Source organism: Camarhynchus parvulus, chromosome 2, assembly GCF_901933205.1.
Source record: "Camarhynchus parvulus chromosome 2, STF_HiC, whole genome shotgun sequence".
Taxonomy (NCBI): Eukaryota; Metazoa; Chordata; class Aves; order Passeriformes; family Thraupidae; genus Camarhynchus; species Camarhynchus parvulus.
Window position 1 is genome coordinate 129,202,765 of NC_044572.1, and position 14,108 is coordinate 129,216,872.

Here is a 14,108-nt window from a genome sequence, read left to right on the forward strand (position 1 = left end):
GTGCCAGGAACGTAGGATAAGCCATAAAAATAAAAAAGGGTTATAGTAATCAAATAAAAGACTAATTGAGTGTTTTAGCATACTAGACAATGAAATCCTTTGGACATGGAGGACATGGCAGGAGCCTAACCTATGCCAGGATTTGTGGGGTAAGAGGGAAAGATCAGAAAAGCCTGTCACAGGCTGGGAACACAGGCCTGTGAACTGTGAGAGAAAGAAGTCTTAGCTACCACAGCAGAAAGGTCTGGAGGCACTATCCACTATAAAGAAACAAGGACAAGTGGCATTGCTAGTTCTGATAGGTCATTGTGAAGGTAGAAGTGGGACACTTCTGGGAGAATGGATTACATTATCAGAACTCCTTTTAGTATGTGTAATGGTGAGGGACCAGGGGGTAGTAAGATGCAAAAACTTCCTTGTGTTCAGTTGGTAGTGGTGAATAATAAAAGCATCTGGAGGTGTGGCTCACAAGGCAGGCTTGTCAGCTGACAGCATTCAAAATCCAGTTTGACTTTTGAATGCTGCAGTGACAGACCAGCAGGGCACATTTTTAAAAAAAGGTTTGTGTTATAATGGGTATTAGAAAAAATATTTTCCTAAGGGTAAACACTGAAACAGTTTTTCCAGAGAAGTTATAGTATTTTTAATGTGAAACATTTCAGAACTTGACTGGACAAAACTCTAACTGATCAGATACAAGGTGATCCTGCTGCAAGCAGGATATGGAAATCAATGCACAGTCAGAAGTCCTTTCCAACCTCAAGTTTTCTCCAATGCCTGCTGTCTGCACAGGGACATAAGTGTTAGTTTTTAAGCCTCCTCTCTTACAGCGCTCTGCTGTTCCTAGTAATGCCTGGTATCACTGGGTACAAGTAGGCTTTGTAAATGCTTCAGCAAAAGAAGTAGTATTGGATATTAGTGTTTATTTTCACTGAGATTAGTTTTGATATCTGAAAAAGAGGAATTTCAGAGATAGAACATTTGGGGACATTGCTAGATCTGTAATAATGTGGAATCCTTTATATCCCTGAAGTGAAAAATATATAAATATATACTCTAGATTATACAAATTATCTACTATATATGTATGGGAAGTCTTCCTTTGGTAAGTGTAGAAAAAAGAGAGCTTCTCTCTTCACATCAACTCAGATGCCATTTTAGCTTTCCTACCGGGGTATTGCAGAGATTCTTTGCTGATCTTTGAACTATCAAAAAGCAGATACAACATCTTCTTTATGCAAGGGTAAATGATATTTCAGTGATACCTGATTTTGTTTAGAAGTAGTTACTGTTACAATTTTTCCTCTTAAAACCTATAGAAGTGGGTCGAAATATGTAATTTTATATCCTTATTTTCAAAATAGAGTATTATGAAGAGTGGTATTATTTCTGAAATGTCACAGCTCAGGAATAGGAAATAAAAGCTGCTGGAGGACTTAAATATGGAAATTCTAAGTCTTAAAATCCAACATTTAATCTGAAAGTGGTTGTCATTTCAATACTTGGTTATCTTTTGAATGCTCATATAGTTTCTATGTCTTGTTACCTTTACTACAATTCCCTTATCAGCAATAATTTCTTTTCAGACTAATTTTCTCCTTCACTGTCATACATGCTATAAATGATACCAGCTCATTTACTACTAGTAGTTATTAACTACTCAGTGGTTTTGAGATTCACTTTAAACAGGGAGGTTTGATTGCAGTACTTTCCAAGAACACTTTAGTTTCAATCACTTCTACAAAGTAGCAATTCAGCTTTATAGAGTTTACTGTATGTTGTGACACAGGGGCTCTTTGAAGGTTAATCAGATTTTTAGCAATAATAGGGTTGGATTCTTGTGTGACTGAGTCACTTCTGTTTCATGTGCAGATCTGTCATTTAATCAGAAGCCTGGAAGTTAAGACTTAATACACTGCATATTAAGTAGAAAAGACAGTTGTTGTTTTAATAATTTTTTTTTCCTTCTGAACTATCTTTAGGACTGTAAATTAGTTGAGACAGCTAGACTGATTATTTAAAAACCATTCCTAATGTGTGTAAAATCTAATAAAAGGAGTTGTTCAGTGAAGTCATATTATTTGGACACCAAAGCTAAAACTAATTTGAAGAAATATCCTTATATATACAAAATAAAATCAACTAAATGTGATGATGTTCCTGATTTACGTGTAGGGCATGATTTAATCTAATTGCAGTTTAACTGGGGGCAGTTAATGTTTTCTTAAAGGCAAGTACAAACACACACAAATCTTTGTAGCCCAAAACAAATATTTGGAGAATGGCCAGAGTAGACTGTCATAAAGAGTTTTAATCAAGTAAGTTTTTTTACAACTGAATATCTCTGACACACCTCCATGCTTGAATTTAGCTGTTGAAGTTGATAAAATTACACATAGTAGAGTAGGCTTGTGTTTAAGCATTACTGGACAAAGTATTTTTCTTCTGGTAGCAATGCCCCACACAACTTAAAATACAGGAGAGTTTATATTAAAATATATGCATTATGTGTATATCTTACCTTGCACGTTAGTTTAGCTCCAATCCCATGCCATGTGTACTATGTTACAGTACTCAGTACTCTGTGTTGCTGATGGGCACTCAGCTTTGTCATCTTGTCTTCCTCAAATGTTGAAATGCTGAGCTTGAATAATGATAGTGTATACAAAACACAGTGTCCCATCAAAAACTGTTTAAATGGTTATCTTTATAATGCAGTGCTTGAGAAGTTTTGGTCAAGTATTTATCCTGCTCTTGGAAGAGCTGGGTTGGATTCCAGAATGGAAGATGATGTGTGATGTGTTTGCTGCAGTCAGTGTGGTGCTACAGCACACAGGATTACAAATTCAGATTGTTTAGGTTTCGGAAGGCCTTTGGTGGAAAAGCCAAGGGACTGATTTACAGAATCTTGCTGCATGACACAAATTAAATAACTATTATAAATATTTTAAAACTTGAGGAATGTTGGTTTGCATACAGGAATGAAGCTCTGCCTGGACGCAAAATATCAAGTAGGAAGAGTTGCATTTGTTTTGCTGTGTGACTTGAACAGAGAAAGGTTTGAGGTGGAGTAGGAAGAGAATGAGTCAGGGCAAAAAAAGCCCCCATAAGAAGGGGGAAAGGAAATATAGTCTACAGATTAAGAAGTGCTTTAAGGAAGGATGCTGTGAATACTGGTGCCAGCTTTGCTATGTGGATAAGGAGCAGAAATGCTATTGCTTGGTTGCCATTTTCCCAAATATATTTGGAAGCTACTACTGTGGATGATACTAATACATCCTAAAATTGCCATGCCATATTTACTACTTTATATTTGTAAATCTATGTATATGAAGACTTTATTTAGTCATAGTTTTGAAAGCAAGTTAAGCATGATGGGCTTAAATTTAGTCCTGCCAGCTGTTTTATATGCCTACTACTTAGGTACATGATATGCTGCCTTTCTTTTTTCCTTTATTCTCATGCTGTTAACACAGTCCTTATAAACTGAAGCCATCTGGCTGTTCATAGCTGTAATGCTATCCAAATGTGTAAATTACTAAAAATGTATTCCCTTATGCTTAGGAGCACAGACCTGAATTTGGTGCTGGGTTCTTCTATCTAGAGAAGCTGAGATTAAGAGTTTTTTAGTCATGTTTTACTTAGTGCCATTAATTTTATTTGGACTAGAGAGAATAGGAAATTGTGAAGTGAGAGAATGTTTGTGAGAATAAAAATGAGTAATGAGTATGTGGGGAAAGAGAGAAATTATAGGCAATTTTTAAATTGGATTAAATTTGGGGTGCTAATTCATATCTGACTTCTGTTTTCTTCTGATTTTGGTCCAAACACAAATCAACTTCATATGCTGCTTATATGTTTAAGGTAAGTATTGCAGAAATACCCCTGCACTGGCAGAGGGTTCATGCAAGGAAAATATCTAGTTAAATAACGTAAAATCTTGTTTTGGTACTTAGAATTTCAGATGGACTTACTTGGAAGCAAACTGGAGAAAACGAACCACAAAAATTTGAATAGAAATGTTTTTAATGGGTTTCCAGGTAATTGTGAACTGGATGGGAGCACTGTAAACCTTTGTTGCCTGAGGAAACAACTAACTTCTAGCATTATTTGGCTAAAAATGTACATGAAGAGTTGAAAAGAACCTGAGTTACAGTCTAGAGGATTTCCCTGTTTAAGCTTGGTGTTTTGGCATACAGATGCATGGGGTTTGGATGTGTCGTGACTAAAGATGCTTGATCTGGTTCTAATATCCTGTTTAGCTCTTGGTCATACCCCATGCAGCACTACTGGCTGGGGATGGAGTGCCTGGACAGGGGCCAGGCAGGAAGGGACCTGGGGGTGCTGATTGACAACAGCTGAACATGAGCCAGTGTGTGCCCAGGTGGCCAAGGCAGCCAAGGGCATCCTGGCCTGTGTCAGGAATAGTGTGGCCAGCAGGACCAGGGAAGTCGTTCTTCCCCTTTACTGGGCACTCACTGGTCAGGCCCCACCTTGAGTGCTGTGTCCAGTTCTGGGCCCCTCAATTTAGGAAGGATGTTGAGGTGCTGGAGCATGTCCAGAGAAGAGCAACAAGGCTGGTGAAGGGGCTAGAGCACAAGTCCCATGACAAGTGGCTGAGCGACCTGGGGTTTAGCCTGAAGAAAGAGAGGCTCAAGGGAGACCTTATTCTCTGCAACTGCCTAAAAGGAAGGTGTAGGCAGGTAGGTTTTGTCTCTTCTTCCAGGCAACCAGCAAGAACAAGATAGCACAGTCTTAAGCTGCACAGGGGAATATTTAAGTTGGATGTTAGGAGGAATTTCTTCACAGAAGGGGTGATTGGAATGGGCTTCTCCAGGGAGGTGGTGGAGTCACTGTCCCTGGAGGTGCCTAAGAAAAGACTGGAGGTGGCATTTAGTGCCATAGTATAGTTGACATGGTGGAATTTGGTCATAAGTTGGACTTGATGATCTCAAAGGTCTTTTCCAAACTTACTGGTTCTGTGATTCCGTGATTCTGTGGTTATGTGATTCTTTGTGTATGTGATACTTGTTTAAGTTTGCTGTCCTCTTGCAAGTTAAGGTGCTCTTTTATCTTTCACTGTCTGCTGAAGGAAGATGTAAAGAAAAGTACTTTTCAGTGTTTTGAATATTGAAAGTTATTGCTATGCTTTTCTAAGAGAAATGTTTTGATGGGCAGATTCATTCAATAAAGATCCTATTCTGTGAACCCAAACCTCCACCCATGAAGTCTTCTTCATCCATGAAAGCAAAGATGAAGAATCATTGCTCTTCCATTACTCTTGCATTACCTGATACACATCTCTCTCAGGGACATGAAATACCTCTGCATGGTGTTTTTCAAAACTTAATACAAATGTTATTCTAGATTAAATGAAGTGATTGAAAATGTTGCCTGTAGTTCTTTCCTAATGTTTCATATTTATGATCTCTAAGGTTGCATAGAAAGAAGCCTTTGCTTTAACTAAAACTGGGATAGACATTTCTTAAAATTCTTTTTAATCAAGCAGAAGGTGGTTCACCTGCATTTTATGAAGTTGTTGCATGACAAATGCAATTGGCCTATGTGACTACATATGGGATGGGAGATTATTTTTTAGTGGCATAAACCATCCTGCTTAGAAAAGGATGACATATGCACATATATGTGAATGTGTGGTTCCTCATCCTAATTTTCTTGTGTTTAGAATATTAATTTTTTTCAAAATATTTCAATATGCTTGATTGAAATGCTGCACATGACCTAAAGGCAGCCTATAGAAATCATCATGCTCATGCAGAAGGAAATAGACTAAGAAAGATTAATCTTAAATTGTCATGTTGCATGCAAGCTGTCTTACTCCGAATTTATTTTTAATCAATTTGGCAAATATGTATTGCTGTATTTGTACTGTCCTGTATAGTTGCTTGTGGTTTCTCTGCATATTTAAAACAAATACTTATACTTACAGATACTTACAAGCATTGCTTTGCCATGCTTGTGTTCTTCTGGCATTTCTATAGGGTTGTTTTATATAAATTATTAGTGTCTGTGTAGATTTGGAGCTGAGAATCACATAACAGCTTTGAAAGCAACATGGAAAATGCAATAATCATATGTCCTTGATAGATTTAACTGCCTTTGTTATTAGCTCACCTATACAGAGTATTATAATGCTATTATTTTATAATATTACTTTAAACAATATAGTGGTTTAGACTGAATTTCAGAAATATTTCCATTGATTGCTGAGACACATTCCATCTACTTAAAGACCAAGATAAACAAAGTGGGTTTTGTTATTTTATAACTGTGTCTTATTTTAAGAATGTCTATGGCTATCAGCATGATCAGTGAAACTTTCATTTCAGCAGCTGCTACAAAAACATCATAGTTTGAAAAAAACAACTGTTTTGAAGAAACTTTCACATAGAGGTACAATGTTTGTATTTATGTAATTGCTCTTGGCAACAGCTTCAGTAAATTTAAGTTGAAGTTCATCCATAAAATTAACCGACTTTCTCAATCCACTTGAACTTTGATCTGTTTTGGTGTAATGTTCTGGAGTTGGTGAAGAAGCTTTACAATTGGAGTCTGTAATCCCAAATGAGATTACACCACCTTCTTCTGATTCAGAATTTCCTGCTGTTGCAATATGTGTTGTTCCACAGAAATGAGGAGTAATTCCCTCTCAGACACTGTTGAGATTGCTCCCGGGGAACAGCGTTAGTGATGTATTCTTTCACTGTTAAAGAAAAGGCATCCTATTGTAAACTTAGTTGTTTCTCAATGACTTTACAAACTTGTTCTAAAAAATTCACTTAATCTTGAAGCTCTGTTTCCCAGGAGACAAAATAGTTATTTTCTTAAAACCAATTTTTGCTTTAAGAACAAAGAAACCACATGGTAGTTTTGAAGCTTTGGAATAGACGTCCTTTATACTACAGAAAATTGTGTTTTCACTCAGAGCCTTTTCTGTTCTTTTAAAAAAATATTATTATTTGTGGATTCCTTATTGAGTGGACTGTATTGAATCTGCATCAGTCGGCTGCAAAGTGTGGTGGTGTTTGAGCTCTCCCCTGCATAGGCAGGCTGCAGTGAGGCTGCACGTTCAGGAATGAACAGAACACAGAGCAGAATTCATTCATGCATTGCCCTCACTACCAGCAAGTGTGAACATGTGCACAGTCCTCCCTTAGAAGAAAGCAAAAAGAACAGTCACAGTGAGCATTTCTCTTCTCTCATTTCAGGAACATTGCCTCCAAAGCTGGTATTGCTTTTCTCAGATGATCTGGTTTCAAGCTATGTTGCTATTAAGTACTTCTACTGCAGGGCAGTGTCCCTGGAAAATGTGCTGCTTGCAATCTTTTGTGTTGGCCCTTTGAAGGTCATGACGTTAAATCACAAAATCACAGGAATACCCCTGAGAAATTCTGAGACTTTTACAGAGGGGCCATCCATCCAAATTTAAGCACTTTTGAAGGAGGGGACTTTTGGAATAAAGATTGCAGCATGTCTATTTTCTACCAAGAAAATGAGTCTGTGCTGGAAAGCAAACACATGTTAAGGCTGGATGACCAGAAAAGGGAGTTGACACATGAGAAGGAAAGAGTAAGCTGTTCTTCAGATTTTGATCAAAAGCTTTTTCTGCTTCTAAGGCATGACTGTTCTGTTTCTTGTAACACACACATTTATAAAGATCTCACACTCTTTTTTCTAAATTTAAAGGGGTTTGGTGCATTCTGGTTGGACCCATGGCAGTTCAGTTGGTATGATTATTACCTTTTCATGACTTTTGTTTAATACTATGGGTATTTCAGTTATGTTACCTGAGTTTGTGCTTGGTTAGATGAAAAAACTCTGATGTATGATGAGTGATAATTTTTGTGATGATACTTTTTATCTTGCCATGATAGTTCATTAATTTTAATAACCAGTGAAAACACTATTTATCTGACATGAAGAAGAAAATAGAGATTTTCATGTTTGTGCTCCAAGTTACTTCCTTGCAATGTTTACTGCATACCTTACAGCATAGACTCTTGCCCCCCAGGAGTTACAACAGGAAAATGCATTATGTTCTCATTTACAGTGCTAGACTAGTTGTCCAGTGATGAATGGTAGATGAGATAATATGCCAGGAGATCCTCATCCCTTAGGGAGAAGAAGGTGGAAGAAAGAATTAATATTTTTTACATTTTTCTTTATCCCACAACTCTGAGACTTGCTTGACATTAGCTAACCTGAGAGTGGGAAGCATCCCTTTGTGTATGGCCAGTTCTGAGCAGAACACAGGTGGATGCTCCAAGGTCTCCTTCAGTTTTTCCTTACTGCTGAGTTGAACACACCCTGCTCTTGGTTTTGTGCTGTTGTACCATTTTCCCACACTGCCTGCTTGGCTCAGTTTTTGTCCCTCCTTGACCTTTCCATTGTAATCATACATCCATCAGCCCTTCATCTCAAGGCCCAGCTGGGGAACTGTCACACTTGTGGTATTTGTCTGATGCTACTTGTCAACATTTGAAGGGTTCAGATCTGCAAGTAGATGTTTCTGGAGATGCCCATACTACCATTCTCTACTGTAGTCACAAAACCTTCTTTGCAGAAAACCCATCTGGGACTTGCTACCGTGTTTTAAAATATCCTCATGACTAATAAACTGTAAAATATCTTGTCATTGTTGTAGCACATAGGGGATCCGGTAATAAATGAGAGGTCCTCTGTGACAAGCACCATAGATATATAATAAAACAAAAACCTCTGGGAATGCTTCAGTCTAAGTTCATATTTTTTCCTTATGCACCCAAAAATAGGATTAATCAAATTTCATGCCTAAGGGCTTAAACAGATGGAATAGGAAAGAAAATTTCACCAGTCAGCAGTGTAGTAGTCCTGCATCAGTGGAAAGTATGCACTTCCGTAATGTACGAGATAAAACCTTTCATTTAAACATTTCTCACAGCTTATCTAGTTTCCCTGGTTTAAAGTAGTAGAATCCCAGATTAATATTCAGCAACTAGAGAACAATGTTTAATTTTATTTGAAATATTTCTTTCCTCCTGTTCTGAATGAAAATGCCAACTTTGTGACAAGATCATTAAAATGCTTAAATGCTAAACAGAATTTTCTGATTCAGTGTTTTCATGTCTTCTCATAACAATTTTTCCAGGTTGTGTTGGTCAGTGGACATCTGGACAGCTGGGACGTTGGGCAGGGAGCTATGGATGATGGTGGTGGAGTATTTATATCATGGGAAGCATTATCACTCATTAAGGATCTGGGTAAATCTTTAATTTTAAAATATTTTTAATGCATTACATTTCCAGGACATTTTGTATGATGCCTAAACTGGATTTTCTATTTTTTCTATGTCTCTGAGCACAAATATTAATATTGTCACTATACTAAAACTAGTATAAAAAAACTAGTTCAAAACAGACTTTTTAGATTGTTGAGTTAATATCCAAGGACGCTTTTCCTCCTACATCACATGGAATCTATTTTTCCTCCTTATTCCCTTTTTCCACAACTGTAACTCATGGTCAAGAGGAATGCCCAACGTATTAATTAGAAACTAAAATCCACTGCTGCTCCTGCCCTGGCAGCTTTTAAACAAAAAACTACCTTTCCCTGCTTCCCAGTGGAAGGAGTTAATGCACTTCAACAGTCTCAGTCTTTCTTGAAGAGCTCTTTGTAGACAAGCTCTGTCATGTGAATAGCTGCTTGCATACTGCAGTCATGAACATCAGACATCCCTGTGAGTTCCTGTTCCTTTATTTTGTATTGTTTGAACCTCTAATCTCTCAATTTCCCAGCTTTGGAATGATTGGATTATCAATCTGTAACCAAAACAAAGTGTGCCTGTTTAAATTTTTTGGTCTTTTAAAAGCAAACTAAATAGGATTCTTCTACAAGGAATCCAAGTGTACTCCTTCTTTCAGTGTTTTTTAATTTATTTTTTTATGATGCTCGGAAAAATTGGCTGTGTTCTTTCCACCTTCAAGGACAAGAAAGTTATTCTGCTGTGTTGGGTACTCTATTCCATTCAAAATAAACTGTTGTGGGTTTCTTAAGGGCAAGTTTGTGGTGGCATTGTATAATTTTTATTCACTGGGTTTCCCTTCACACATGACTTAAATGCATCACTTTCTTCTGTTTAAATATTTGATTTCCTCTGGTAGCAGCCTGTATGTTTGCTGTGCAACCTGTGGTGAAATGCTGTTCTCTCAGCTGGGAAATGCTGGAGCCTTTGCTGATGTCCTCTGCTCTGGACAGCTGTTGTGTTCTGCCCTTCTCTTTGTACCAGTGTTCTGCAGGAACACAAGGCTGGGAGAGGACTTCTGGGTCTTCATAGCTGTAGGTAAACAAGGGGCCTTTCACAAACTGACCTCCATAGTAGACTGGTTAATGCAGATTTAATATCTTTTGTATTTAAAATCTGACCAAAAAAAGAAGAAAAAAAAAGAGGACAGCAAAATAAAAAAAAATGTGAAGATTGTGTGAGAAACAAATTAATGACTTTTATTTAAAATAAATTCCATAGATTGTGTTTTGAATGAGCATTGTGTTTTGCACTGTGGAGACTTTGTTTGATATTCCTTTGCACGCTGATAAATTAAGTCTCACACTAGTTCACCAAATACATTTGAAATGAAGATAAGACAGCTCAGTTGACTCTATGCACGTGTAGAAATTTTTTACTGTGTCCAGGGAGTCTTGAAGCTATGGTGCATTGTGTAGCCATTAAACTGTGTCAGCATTTACCAGAGTATAACTGATCTTACAGCTGTGGTGATATGATCCTCAAGCTGAAATGAACATTCTGAAATATGATTTCTAGAATATTTATTTATATTGTGCAGTATATTAATTTATATTGTGCAGTAAGAAATAACACCAGTACTTCTGCCATGGTCCTTTGGGTTAATGAAAGCAAAATACTATTGCACTATTAAAGCAGGGTTTTCAGTGATGGTCTAATAACATTTCATCATGATATCACTGTGACCCTTGGACATGACTTATGGACAAGACACAAATTATGCCTGTTAATTTGGATTCTGAAAATTTCATGTAACACTTGAAGAATATTATAGTTTAAATGCACTTCCATACTTTCAACATAGCCTCCTCCCAAAACCATTTAATAGCTATTGGCTTAAGACCAAATACATGAAATTAATACTTGAAAAATCATTAAAATTATGGTATAAGATGGTAAGATTTTATTTTAAGCAATACAGTTTGCTTTCTTGCCTCAAGTAAATTTTTTTAAGAGTTCTTGCTTTTATTTTTAAGTAAATCAGTTACTTAATGTATTGACCTTTATACTTCCTCATATTTCCTGAATCTTCTGTGTTAGCTTTATTTTTAATTGAGGTGGCAATTTTTGTGCTATATTGGTATATTTTTTTCTTTTAGTTTTGTTTTACTTTTGGGTTTTCTAGCTTTCCAGACACCATAATAGTTACACACTCCCTACAAGGACAAGTACCAGACCAGCACAATCTGAAGTAGTTTTACATAGTCTTCAAATATTTGGTAGCATTTTTTTTTCCATTTCCATTTTGGCTTCACATGAATGTTGTTTCTTTTGGTGGAAAAGGCAACTACATGAAAGTCAGACTGAACTGAAACTGTTCCGCATTATATTAGCAGAGAATGGAATGAAAATATTTTATTGATATAAAATTCCATGTATACATTTCAGAAGAGTAGTACCTTAAAAGCATAGGGCCAGTTGTGGTCTGCTGTAGTTTTTGAACACTGTTTAAAGTTATAACCATTCAGTTATCTCTGGAAAATAGAAGAGCTAACAAGTGCAAAGTTTCAGTCTGTCTGAATACTTTGCTTCTAATAGCTGTAATATCTCTCTGCTCATCTTCCTACAGTGGGATGAGGGGAAGGGGGTACCTGCTGGTGGTGCCGTTCCCTCTCATCCATCTTCAGGGAGGAAGCACAGGCAGCAAATTCAGAGCAAATATCAACTTCTAGATGGCTACATTTCAACAAGGTGAATCTTTCTATGTTTTCTGTGCAGCTGCAATTTCACTCTCAAAACATCCCCTTCAGCAGTGTATAGTAAACTTCAGTACCAGCCTGTGCACCTGTTGGTGCCATGCTGGCTGTAGACATCTCCTGACCAGAGTAAAAAGAAGCATTTTCCCTAGTGCATCCATATCAGGTTCTTTGTATGAACTAAACTCTCACGGCTGCTTGCTTTGCTGGTAGCTAATCTCAGAAAAATTCACTAAGTAATGGTCATACTGACTATTGGTGTTCAAAGGGGTCTTTTCTCACCATTAATAATGAAGTGCAATGAAGCAAAAAGGAAAGAAAAGCATGAGTTAAATTCTTGAAGCTTACATATGCCACTGATAGGCAAGATCTGTGACAAGCTGCTTCATGGCTGATGTGCTTAAAAAAGGAAGAACTGGAAATGTTTCCACAGAAGTTGTTTATGTGAAGAAACATGAACATTTCCGCTGGTTATTACTCCTTATTCCCTTTACTGGGAATAAAGATGTTTTTAGAGTCACTGAGGCAGTTTGTGAACTGGTCTGAACTGGTAAACTCCCTATCCTTCAGGGAAGCCACGGCTGTTGTGATTAGCTGAGGATTTCTGATGCTTAAGAAATTACTCTTCTCCACTTGCAGGCAAAGTGTCCATGGCAGTGAACTTGTGCAACGTGCAGTTTGTCTTCTGCAATGTCTGGCAGCAGCTGCCCTGCCCAGCCCTCTGCAGGCTTTAATCTTTTGATCTATTTTAACTAATTTTGATGGAGACATAAAAATATTTAGAAAAGGAAGTTTTGATGTACTCTTCAAATAGGTGACTGAGGAGAGATGGGCAAGTGCATTTACGTCCCACCTAAGGAGAGGCAGGAAGAAGGCACTTTTATTCTTTTCTTAAAGATGGCAAACACCTGGTTACCAGAACACATGTAGCATTGTGGTAATCACCAGTCTATTTCCTTTTAATCTGTCTGCAAACTCTGTGTGATAGATTGCAAATATCTCCATGGCAGTATTGAGAGCGTTATTTGGGGTAATTAAGAGATGATGGGAAGACACTGGAGGTGTTTTAGAGAGGAAGGGCTAACAGGTTCCCATCATTAAGCTGAGGGAATCCATGGGGTGTTGGATGAGCTGTAATGTAGTGTGATGAGGGCTTTTGGAAGCTGTAGGAGACAGCACTCAAGCAAATTGCAGTTTTCTAGTTTTACAGAACAACAGCTGTGCTGCTAATTACAGCCTAGAAATCTCAAACCCAACTTGTTTTCAGGTTCCATTTATAATTCTAAACTTTTGTTAGTTTGTTAGTTTATGTGCAAGGAAGAGCATCTTTGGAGCTGGCCAATGCCATTTGCCTCATCATTTTCATGTTGGTCCAGTTAGTCCTCTGGGGTTGTTTGAAACACAGCTTCTCATGTCCCTCTCTCACACAAGGTGAGATAAAAGACTAAATAAGCAGCTACACATAGAACATCACCATAAAATCACACAAAATTTATTTTGCTGCCATATTTTGTCATTGGTTGGACAGTTTGCAGGACTTGATCCTACTTTGGATGTTGGTTGTCATTTTCTGTGGAGGAGATATTTGTCCTCCTTTCCCACCATTTCAAGCCTGCAGCTCTTCTTGCTCGGGGGTCATACTTCTGCACTTGGTATTTGAGCAAGAAGCAGCTAGTATGTGTCCAGTGGATTCAGAGCTTTAGTCAGTGCCTGCCTTTTTGCTCCTAATCCAGCTGGGCTCCCACACTGCTTGGCTGGGGGGCATTTCCCAGCTGAGCCTGCAGGTGTTCTGCCCTCCTCCAGCCCTGCCAAAGCCACCTCACACTCTAGTGCTGGAAATGTGGGCTTTTCATCCCTAAAGGGAGCTTGAAGGAACTGAATAATAACAATAATAGAGAAAGATCTTCAGAATGTGCTTGTATGGCAGTGTCGTATTTCCAAACACAGTATTTTAAGTCTCCGAACAGCAGTAGGGAGGCTGCTGGTGTTGGAAATCCAGTTGATTTTGGTAGATGAATTTCAGTGCTTTCATCTGAAAAACTTCAGAAACGATAATTGTTATGTCTTTTTTTATTAAAACATCTGGAATCGACTTTTTTCCTGTTGAGAGT

At 37.7% G+C, this 14,108-nt stretch overlaps 1 protein-coding gene across 1 annotated transcript in view; it reads left to right on the forward strand.

Annotated features, from left to right (window-relative positions):
- CPQ (carboxypeptidase Q) overlaps positions 1 to 14,108 on the forward strand; it is a 147,059-nt gene that overhangs the window by 84,159 nt on the left and 48,792 nt on the right. Inside the window, exon 5 of the mRNA XM_030968341.1 lies at positions 9,149 to 9,260. Coding sequence (XP_030824201.1) covers positions 9,149 to 9,260 — 112 coding nt within the window. The remainder of the gene's footprint in view (positions 1 to 9,148; positions 9,261 to 14,108) is intronic.